Here is an 11538-nt window from a genome sequence, read left to right on the forward strand (position 1 = left end):
AGGGCACGAAGTTGTGCCTTCAGCTGTTACCATGGTAACCCGGGACCGGATGTGGCGACTTAAAGGTGCGACAGCGGTCTCAGGCCTTCTGGCCCGACAGCCTATCGACTCTATGGCACATTGTGAGGAGCCGGTTGTGGGGTCTTTTCAGCGAGGAGAGAAGAGAGGAATTTTCTTTTAAGCATTTATAGGAACGCAACAAAAAGAAGGCTTGGGCCTCCATTATCGTCTGGCAGAGACCGAGCCCCACAAAGGCTCCCCGGAGCCTTCCGGAAATGAAGGGGCAGGAGCCTCAGCTTCTCAGTCCACCCAACGGAAGCGGAAACAGAATCCCAGCGTGCCCCTTCCTCACTACCCTCCAAATCCCGCTGCAGCCATTGCCGCAACCACGATGCCGAAACGAAAGAAGCAGAGTCAGCAGCAGCAGCCGCCACTGCAGCAGCCCCCGCTGCCAGAGCGGGAAGAGACTGGAGACGAGGAGGATGGGAGTCCCATAGGTGAGGAGCCCGGGAGGGGTGTGCACATGCCTGTCAGCTGGTCAAGGCAAGGGGATGGGGTCTGAAAAGGCGCGGGGGAGGGGGCTCTAACGGAAGGAGGAAGGGCGCAAGCGCTGGGGCGGGGATAGGAGGCTGTCCGATGTGGAGTCCTGAGCGAGTTCTCTTCCTTGACTCCTCAACTTCCATCCGGCCCCTAACCTTTCTGAAGAAGACAAGGGAGAAAAGGATAAAGAGCTCGTGTGCGCAGCCGCAGAAGGCAAGCGGGGGGGGGGGGCCTGGAGAGGTTGCAGATTGCGATGTCTAGAATAACAACTTGTGACCAGACTTGCACAGAGAAAGTGGAAATGCTGCCTTCTCTAAACTATTCTGGGGCGGGAGGTGTGAAGGGATCGCTCTGATTGGCCAATAGTTAGGGAGAGGAATTGGATTACCTCTCGAATCACCTGGGATGTTTTGGATAGCAACTATGTGAGGGAAAGAGAAAGCTGTAAGTATCCTTTCCGCATTGTGTGCTCATTTTGACTGAGTCTCTACTTTTTTTTTTTTTTTTTTTGCAAACTCTGAGAACGCTTTGCAGAGGAAAGGGCAGATAGATGGGCTAACAACTTGTAACACTGCTGAGAATATATCTGGCTGTACTGATTGGATTAAAAGATGAGTAGCAGAAAACCATAACAGGATCATCAGTACTTTAGTCCATTCTGGTGACTATATTTTCGTGTCTACTCTTAGGACCACCCAGCCTTCTGGGCCCTCCCCCCATGGCCAATGGAAAGCCTGGTGACCCCAAGTCAGGTGAGGACAAGGGGGCTCTGATCCTTTGATTAGATCCTGGAGAAGGGAGCAAGGGAGGGACTACAACCCAGGAAGGACTCAAAACCAAAACATCAGGGATTCTTTACGTAAATTAATGGAAAAATGTTGTATATTCACAGATTGGAAAGTTCAATGATGTAAAAATGTCACTTCTTCCCAAATTGATCTACAGATTCAATGCATTCCCAGTTACAATCCCTATAATGGAAATAAGCCTTCTGTGTTATTACATGGAAATGCAAAGGATCAGGCTGAGAGATTGCAAAGACAGTCTTGAAATAGGAGGACTTATTACTGTAAAACTATGGTTACTATGATGTGGTATTGTCATAAATCAGTATCTCGGTACAAAGAGACTAGTAACAGGCCTGCACATATGTAGACACTTCATTTGTGATGAAGATGGAGCTGAAATAGTGGATGTTGCAGTAGATCATGCTGGATCAATTGGATATTCACGGGTGGGGGGGATGAAATCTGAACTATTCATGTGTAAACATCAATTCCACGTGAACTGTAGATCTGAGTGTTAAAGGTAAAGAAAATAAATACATTTCATAGTCTTAGAGGAGATACGAGTTCTTAAACAGACAAGAAGCACACACACACTAACCATAAAGGAAAGATTGATAAACTGAACTACATTAAACTTTTATCAACCAAATAACACCATTAAGAAATTAATAGGAAGCTAGAGAGTAGAAGATATTTGCAATAAGTATAACCAATAAAGAGCTCATATCTAGAATATATACAGAACTCTTCTAGACAACCTGTTAGAAAAGTGGGCAAAGGACCAGAGCAGCTGTTTCTCAAAAACTGAGATCTAAGTGACCAAGAACATGTGAACAAGAACTCAGTATCATTAGTTGTCAAATAACTGCAAGATAAAAACACACCACTTTGAAGTTGAGACCCTTGTGCACTGTTGCTGAGATAGTAAAATGATGCAATTCTATAGAAAACACTATGGCGTTTCCTCAAAAAAATTAGAAATAGAGCTACCATGTGATACAACAGTCCCACTTCTGGGTACATATCCAAAAGAGTGGAAAGCAGGATCTTGAAGGAATATTTGCACACTCCTATTCTTGCAGCATTATTTACAATAGCCAAGAGCCAGAAGCAACCGAAGTGTCTATTGAGAGATAAATGGATATACAAAATATGGTATATTCATACAATGGAATATTATTCATCCCCAAAAAGGAAGAGAATCCTTGTGTGTTATATAGCATGGATGAACCTTGAGGCCATCTTGCTAAATGAAACAAGCCAGTCAGAAAAAGACAAATGTTGTATGATTCCACTTATTTGAGGTATCAGAAGTAGTCAGATTCATAGAAGCAAAGTATAATGGTGGTTGCCAGGAGCTGAGTGGAGGAAAGGAGAGTTGTTAAAGATCTGTTTCACAACAATGAGGATTTACTGAACACTACTGAAAAATGCACTTAAAAATATTTAGATGGCAAATTTTACGTGCCTGGCTGGCTCATTCAGTAGAGCATGCGACTCTTGATCTCAGAGTTGTGAGATCGAGCCCCATGTTGGGCATGGAGTTTGCTTTTAAAAAAAAAAGCAAATTTTATGTTACGTGTTCTACCGCAATTTAAAAACAAAAAACAAACAAAAACTCCCCAGAATGGCAAAAATGAAAAAAATTTATATTACTAAGTGTTGTCAAGGCTATGGAACAATGGCCAGTGGGAGTGTAAATTGGTACAGCCACTTTGAAAAAGAAAGTTTGACTTCATTAAATTTTACCATACATATACCCTAGGACCCAACAATACCTATACTACGTTTATCCTCAACAGAAATGCATACATATGTGTAACAAAGACATGTATAAAAATGTTCATAGCAGCATTTTTCGTTATAGCCCCAAACTGGAATCCACCCACATGTCCACCATCAGTAGAATGGATAAATAAGTTGTTGTGTGTGCATGCAATGGGATACTACACTGCAATGAAAATGAACGAACTCCTGCTACAGGCAACTTGGATGAATCTCACAAACACGATGTTGAGCGAAAGGAGCCAGACAGAAAAGAATGCAGACTGTATGATTCCATTTATGCGAAGTTCAAAAAACAGGCAAAAACTAACCTATGGTGCTAGAAGTCAGGATAGTGGTTCCCTTTGGGGAGGAGGGTGGAATAGTGGGGGAGGAGGGGCACAAATGGGGGGAGGACTTCTGAGTGCTAAGAAGGCTCTATCCCTTCACCTGGGTGGTAAAAACACAGGTGTGTTTACTTTGATGGTAATTGAGTTGTGCTTTTAAAATTGGCGTATTTTTCTCTATGTATATTGTACTTCAATAAAAAGTAAAAGAACAAAAACACAGGGCTTTTTTCTCAAGATTAAGGTGGCCACTGATCACCTTTCCGTGTCTGTCTTTCTCTTTCTCTCCAGCTCTTCACAGAGGTCCTCCAGGCTCAAGGGGACCAATGATTCCACCACTGCTGAGTCTCCCACCTCCTCCCCGGGGCAGAGGCCCAATTCGGGGGGGCGTAGGCCCCAGATGTGGCCCATATGGTCGTGGTTGGTGGGGGGCCAATACTGAACCTCCTTTTCCTGGACCAGGCCATGGGGGTCCTTCCAGGGGAGGCTTTCACAAAGAGCAGAGAAATCCTCGAAGGCTCAAAAGTTGGTCTCTTATCAAAAATGCCTGCCCACCCAAGGATGGCCCCCAAGTTATGGAAGGTGAGGTCCTTTTTTTTTTTTTTTTTTTTTTTTTTAAATGCCTATACACATTCAATACTCATCACTCCCAGAATGCCTGTGACTCTTCTCTTTTGGGCTATCCTTTGTCCTTTTGAAGTAGAAGTAGCCCTGAATGTGTTTTTCTGCCAGAGAATGACTATCGTTATCACTACCACTACCAAATAAATACCTGGAAATGGTAGGGAGTAGGAAATCTGACTGCCCTCTCTATTTCTGGTTTTTGTTATATCTTATTTTCTTTCTTATATTTTAAACTGCCCAATTTTTACTTGTTCACAGACAAATCCAACCGCCCTGTCTGCCGACACTTTGCCAAAAAGGGCCACTGTCGATATGAGGACCTCTGTGCCTTCTACCACCCAGGCGTCAATGGACCGCCTCTGTGAGACTGTGCCTTCCCATCCAGGCTGGAAGGAGCCCTCTGTGACCTAGCGGCCATATATTTCCCTGTGGCCCTGTGATGGCTACTGTGAGGCTGTTCCACCCACCACCCTCAGTCAGTGACACCCACCCCCATCTGTCACTTTCCTGTTTGGGGTTCAGAGTTGTGTTTCATCACTGGTGCCCAGTGTGTGATCCAGCCTCCAGAGACTCGCCTTCGGGACCCCATCTTTGCTCCCTTCAACTGCCTCCTGGATCCTCTTCCCCCTCACCAACTGACTGCTGAACAGGAAACCTCTTTGGTGCTGTTTCTTGTGCATCTGCCCACCCAGCCCCCAGTACTGCCCTCGATTCCTGAGAGCTCTGGAGCAATTTCCTACCATTCCCATCTAGCTGCTTAAATCCTTTTTATGTGACAACCCTTACCCCAAAAGTTGCCAGTTGCTCTGTGAAACTCACCAGGTTGACCTGGGGTTGAGTATGGATGACTGGTGCAGAGATACTTCCTGAAAGGCCACTCTCCCTGCTTTTGGATTTTGTAGTTTCTGCGTCAGTAGCATGATCCCCACCGCTCTGGTCTGTGATCACTGTGCTTTGTGAAACTGTGCATCCCCTCGTACGTAGCCTCTCTCAGTGTCCGTGGCATCTTTGTGACTTCCCAACACTAGAGTAAGTTTTTCTGCCAAAACAAGTGAGACTCGGTGCCCTCTAGACTTTCCACACCTCCCAACGTGGGAGAATTGTGAACCTTTCTGCAAGACTGCCTCCCTGGTCTCCCCATCCTGGTGTCGGGTTTTCTGGGTTTGACACAAGCCCATGAGATGTCCTCTAAAGCTTCTGATGGGCAACCCTGTCTCCTCTCCAGCCCACTTTAGTTAGACTATGTCATTGTGAGGCCACCAGCCCTTTCGTCTGAATTCTGTGAATCTCCACCCGGCCTACCTTTGGGTGGAACCTGGACAGTACTGTCGCCCTCGTCTAACCTTCTTCCCTGCATCCCTGGCACTGGTTGTTTTCTGTGAAAACGGCAGTGAACAGGCTCAGTTTTGAACTGGCCCTGAGGAAATGGGTCAGGAGTTGTGTGGGCAAGAGGGAAGGATGAGAGCCGTTGGAGAAAGAATGAATTTTTTTTCTTTTTAACATTTTTTTATATTAGTAATAAATGCAGTGGAAACAAGCATTTTCTTCAATCCCTGTGTTCCAGTCATCTCTGGAGGTACAGATGAGGCTGTTCTTGTTGGAGTCAACTTTATTCTTTCATTTGTTCATATACAGTGGTAATAGAGAAGACAATGCTTGAGTTTCTTTCAATCTGAAGGAACCAGTGAGGTCCCATTAACCTATAAGCATCAAGTACACACCAGGCTGTATTACGTTCAAGGGTAAAATTTTATAGGAAAAAAGAAAGGCCAAGTATCCGTGGAGTAATTTTTAAAGATTTTACCCATGTTTGTAGATTTGATGTTTATGGGAGTGGTAATGACAAAACAGTCTTTCAGCAAATATATGTGGAGTGACTGTGGGCCTGACAATACACTAAGCACTAGAAATAACAGAGACAAAACCAATGAATTTATAGGGGACACCGTTAGTCATAAAATCATGAACATGTGTAAGGTTGCATTTGTCAAAAGCAAGACATGATGAAAAGGGAGTATGTAATAAAGGGAGACTGGGAAGGTGACCTTTACACAAGCCCTGAAGGAAGTGAGGTGGGAGAGTGAAGTCTAAGCAAAGGTGTTTGCTTAGAGTTGGGAAGAGTAGGAGATGAGGCAGAAGAAAGAGGAACTAGACCACTCAGAACCTTGCAGAACACAAATTTGGGTCTTAAGACCGAAGCCTTTGAAGAGTTTTAGGCAGGTGAGTATAATGGATTAGATTAGTTTTTCAAGAAGATCCACTCAATATATACAGCTGGCCAGGCTTGGAAATGCCTTCGAAGGGAACTTCAGTAGTCCAGGTGAGTTGTGATGATGGTATAGACTTGGGGACTGGAATGGAAGAAAAGTAATTTGAAAATAGGTCAAAATGAAAGTATTTTAGGTTTTAGTTTTTAGTATGTTAGGTTTTTCTGGTTTGCATAACTACCATTTTAAAAAGTAAGAAAACAGGCATAATGCTGCTAATTTGTTTTTGAAGTTAGTGAGCTTCCTTTTAAGACTTCCAAGAAGAGAGATAAAAAAGGTATTTGCACATATAGGTTTGGTATTTAGATTAAAACTAGTGACATAAATGCTGCATATCTGAGTTTTTTGCATATAGGTGGCAGTTAAACCATACGCATAGAAACATTTATTCCCTAAATATTAAGTGCCTGCTATGGCCCAGTTTATCAGCTTTTCAGTTCAGTTGTAACAGAACAAAATTAGTCTTAGAAGTTTATGTTTCACAGCTTCAGAGGTAGTCCAAGGCATCATGCCACCACAAGGTCCTCAGGTATTCAGAACCCATCCCTCCAGGTTTCAGCTCCATAATTCCTTGAGTCAAGATTCTTTTATTCATGGTTTGGGAAGTGAAGCTTTAGCTTGCTTATCCATGCTCCAAGACTCAGTATGGACCAGGAAGGGCAGAGGATACCACCTGTGTTGGAGGAAATTTCCTTAAAGCTAACACAACTTCAACTTTGTGCCACTGGCCGTAACAGTCTTGTGGCCAATACCTAGCTGCCACTGAGGCTTGGAAAAGTACTCTTTATTCAGGCAGCTACATATTACGCAAAATAATTGGACTTTCAGGATGAATGTCCTCAGCCACTCTGCTAAAATTTGTGGATGCAACAGAGAATAAGACAAAGTGTCAATACCCTCTAGCCAAAGACCATGAGGAACATAACACACCTGTGGTTAAACAGTTGGATTTATTTCGTCTGCAGAAACCATCTCCCTAAGAGGGTTAAGAATGACAGAATTAAAGGTTTGTGTTAGGTGATTTGGAGGGAGGGTTCAAGGAAATGAAATTGTTGTGGATTGGGTGCTGTCAGGAAGTGAGGGCAATTCTATGATTGCACTTCTTAATCTTACCTAAAAGGAGGGAGGAATGAAACATGGCTAAAGCTGTGGCTGGTCAAAAAAAACATTCATTTTAGCTGAGAGGGGGCTGTTTAATATTTATGGTTTGCACAATGATCTTATCTTTGTGTTTAGAAAGATTCTAAACTTTGTCTTACTTTATGACAGTCACAGTAACCTTGTCTGACATTGGTGTTCTATGAGGTTATGTTCAACCTGAGCTCCATGGCCTAGCTGTTAGGATCCCATCGTCGGGCTGTTTTTCTCAAAAGTGAACAGATGAATAATTACAGGTTGTGATTGGGGGTACTATATAGAGAATAATGGTTGGGGGCTACTCAAGACATGGTGGTTGGGATAGAACTCTGAAGAATCTGTTGCTGAAATCACCTGAGGAGAATGTCAAATGGGAAGAAGTGAGGGCTCAGGATAACCTGACAGCCTTGAGGAGGGCTGACATTTGATGGCCAAATAAGGACAAGGATGAACCTGACAAGGGGATTGAGGAGAGATGGCCAGAGAGGTTTGAGGAGAGATCTCAGAGTGTAGCGTCTTCTCTTTGCTTCCTCTGTGCAAGGTACCATGTCAAGTTTTTATACTTACTGTCTTATGTAAGTTTCACATTCATTCAATAAATACTTTAATGCCTACTCTGGGCTAGGCATTGTTTAGGGGCTGGGGATATAAAAATGAGAAAGACAAAATTCCTACCTATATGGTGCTTACAACCTATTGAGGATGATAGACAAGAAGTACATGTGTAATATAATCTTAAGTAATAAGTGCTCTAAAGAAAAAGTGAAGGAAGAGGCTAGAGAGTGACAGGTGGAAGAGAATAAATCAATACTACAATAGGGCCTCTTAGAGGAGATAAGATGTGAATAGAGGCTGAAATTGAATAAAAAAGCAACCATATGAATATTTGAGGGAAGTGCATTCCAAGCATTGGGAACATCACAAAAGCCCTGAGGCAGGAATGAGTTTGAAGTAAAACAGAAGGCCAGTACGGCTAGACTATGGGAGATGAGATCAGGAAGTTCAACAGGGGCCAAGTCATACAGAACCTGGTAGGCTTTGGCAAAGCACTTGAATTTTATTCTGAGGGTTTGAACAGCTGATTTACATTTAAGTTTATTTTTGAGAGAGAGAGAGAGAGAGAGAGAGCGCGTGCACGTGCACGCGCAAGTCAGTCCCGCGAGAGCAGGGAAGGGGCAGAGAGAATCCCAAGCAGCTCCAGGCTTGAACCAGAGATCGTGATCTGAGGTGAAATCAAGAGTCAGATGCTTGGGGCATCTGGGTGGCTTAGTCGGTTGAGTCTGGCTTCAGCTCAGGTCATGATCTCACGGTTTGAGACTTTGAGCCCCACATCTGGTTCTGTGCTGACAGCTCATAGCCTAGAGCTTACTTCGGATTCTGTGTTTTCCTCGCTTTCTGCCCCTCCCCCACTCGCACTCTGTCCTTCTCTGACTCAAAAATAAAGAAACATAATAAAAAAAATTTTTTTTTTTAAAGAGTCAGATGCTCAACTGACTCAACAGCCACCTAGGTGCCCCACAACTGATTTACATTTAATTTTTTTTTAACGTTTTATTTTTGAGAGAGAGAGAGGAGAGAGACTAGGGGAGGGGCAGAGAGACAGGGAGACACAGAATCCAAAGCAGTCTCCAGGCTCTGAGCTGTCAGCACAGAGCCCGAAAATGGGGCTCAAACTCATGAACCATGAGATTATGACCTGAGCTGCAGCCACGCAGGTGCCCCAACTGATTTACATTTTAAAACTACTACTAATGTAGGTGTGAAGATAGACTAGAGAATGAGAATGACAGCAGGGCCACCAGTTAGGGACCACATTGGTGGTCCAGGGAAAAGAGATGGTGGCTTGGTCTGGGGTAAAGGTGGAGAGAGGTGGGCAGATTTGGGATATGTCTTAAAGTCTCAGTTGATGGCAACTCCACCTTCCTACTTACTCAGTCCAGAAACCTTAGAGTCTTTCTTATTTATTTATTTATTTATTTATTTATTTATTTATTTATTGTCACACCTGACATCCAAAATCCAACGCATTACAAAACCTGCTGGCACTTTTTCAAACATATCCAGAAATCAGTCCTTTTTTCCACCTCCAATACCATTGCCCTGCTCTGAGTCACCAACACCCCCTAACATGTCACCCTGCTTCTGCCATTCCTCCCCACCCTGTGACCCTCAGTTTATGAGAATAAACTGTTGAACAATTTATTCTCAGCTCGACCTTCAAAGTCATCCTTTTAATATGTAGGCCAGGTCATGTCACTGCTCTGCTCAAAACCTTGTAATGACTTTCTATTTTAGTCAAGAATAAAAGCAAAAAAAAATTTTTAATTTTTTTAAGTGTATTTATTTTTGAGAGAGAGAGAGAGACAAAGTGCAAGCAGGGGAGAGGCAGAGAGACAGAGACACAGAACCCAAAGCAGGCTCCAGGCTCTGAGCTGTCAGCACAGAGCCCAACGTGAGGGTGAGGCTCGAATTCACGGACCATGAGATCATGACCCGAGCAGAAGTCCGCCACTTAACCAACTGAGCCACCCAGGCACTCCAAGAAGCCAAATTCTTGACCTGCAAGACCCTTCCCAATCCAGACACTGCTTTACTTCTCTGTTTGCCTCTCCAACAACTTCTTATTCACATTGCTCCAGCCACTCTGGCCTCCTTGCTGTTTGCTCCTCATATATGCCAAGTACACTTCTGCTATAGAACATTGCTCTAGCTATACCTTCTCCCAGCAAGCCTCCTTTCCTGGAAATCCATACAGCCAAAAATCTCACCTTCTTCAAGAATTTGCTTGAATTTCACCTCACTGAGCCTTCATGAACATTCTAGTACTATAACCCCTGCCCTCCTGATACTTTTTACCTTGACCTGTATTTTCTTTTTTCCTTAGCATTATCTCCCCTGCTAGAAATGTAAGCAGAGATCTTTATTTCATTCACTGATCCCAGGAGCCTAAAAGAGAGCCTGGCATATACCATGTGTGTGCGCTCTCTCTCTCTCTCTCTCTCTCTCTCTCTCTCTCTCTCTCTCTATATATATATATATATAAATACAAATATATATTTAAAATTTTTTAATGTTTATTTCTGAAAGATAGAGTGTGGGTGGGGGAGGGGCAGAGAGCAGGAGACACAGAATCTGAGGCAGGCTCCAGGCTCTGAGCTGTCAGCACAGAGCCTGATGTAGGGCTTGAACTCACGAACAGTGAGATAATGACCTGAGCCGAAGTCAGAGGCTTAATCAACTGAGCCACCCGGCACCCCAATAAATATATTTTTTAAAGAAATGAAGTATGATGAGGGGGAATTGAGAAAGAGAATGACTTTTCAAGTTTGGGCCCAAGTAACCAAATGAAAGGTGGTGCGATTTCTTGATGGAAAACCTGGAAGAGAAACAGAGTTGACGAGTAAAAACAAGAGCTCAGTTTAGTATATACTAATTTGAGATATTTATTAGGGATCTCAGAGAGGATATCCAATAAGCAGTTAGATTTGTGAGCCTGGAGCTTAGAGCAGAAGTTGGGGTCAAAATAAGAGACATTTAGGGATATTCATCAGTTATGGATAGTAAAGTCATGAGACATAGGTGATAAGTCTAGATAGAGAAAAATGTCAAAGAATGTGCCCCAAAACATTTAGACTTCAAGGGAAACCATGAGAGGGGCACCTGGGTGGCTCAGCCAGTTGGTTAGGTGTCCAACTTTTGATTTCGGCTCAGGTCATGGTCTCACGATTCACAAGATTGAGCCTGAGTCAGGCTCTGCGTTGACAGCGCAGAGCCTGCTTGAGATTCTCTCTGCTCCTCTGGAGCACGCTCTCATGCACGGTCTCTCTGAAAATAAATAAACATTTAAAAAAAGAAAAAAGAAAAAAAGCCAGGAAAGGAGAGAAGGGGAGCAGCCTCTGAAATGGAAGGGAAACCTGCAGAAAGCAGTGTCCCTGAAAAAAAAGGAAGGTGGGAATGATCATCTGTGTCAAATGCTGCTAGCATAGTATGATAAAGACAGAGAATTGGTCCCCTATCAGTTGACCTTGGGAAGAGTGGACTCAAGCAATGGGAGGGACAAGAGCATGATTA

The 11538-nt window shown here is 43.6% G+C and overlaps 1 protein-coding gene across 3 annotated transcripts; it reads left to right on the forward strand.

Moving 5' to 3' along the window:
• Positions 1–65: 65 nt before the first annotated feature.
• On the forward strand, positions 66–5613 carry PRR3 (proline rich 3). 3 transcript variants are annotated; one of them, XM_042938122.1, is made up of 5 exons: positions 66–497; positions 1230–1292; positions 3196–3378; positions 3731–4021; positions 4322–5613. In XM_042938122.1, exons 1-5 carry the CDS (start codon positions 392–394, stop codon positions 4426–4428), a joined length of 750 nt encoding a protein of 249 aa, XP_042794056.1. In that variant the 5' UTR covers positions 66–391; the 3' UTR covers positions 4429–5613. The 3 variants fall into 3 exon arrangements, with proteins under 3 accessions (XP_042794056.1, XP_042794059.1, XP_042794057.1); XM_042938123.1 differs by lacking the exon at positions 66–497 and adding an exon at positions 610–753; XM_042938125.1 differs by lacking the exon at positions 3196–3378.
• Positions 5614–11538: the final 5925 nt, after the last annotated feature.

Source organism: Panthera leo, chromosome B2 (assembly GCF_018350215.1).
Source record: "Panthera leo isolate Ple1 chromosome B2, P.leo_Ple1_pat1.1, whole genome shotgun sequence".
In the NCBI taxonomy this organism is placed as follows: domain Eukaryota; kingdom Metazoa; phylum Chordata; class Mammalia; order Carnivora; family Felidae; genus Panthera; species Panthera leo.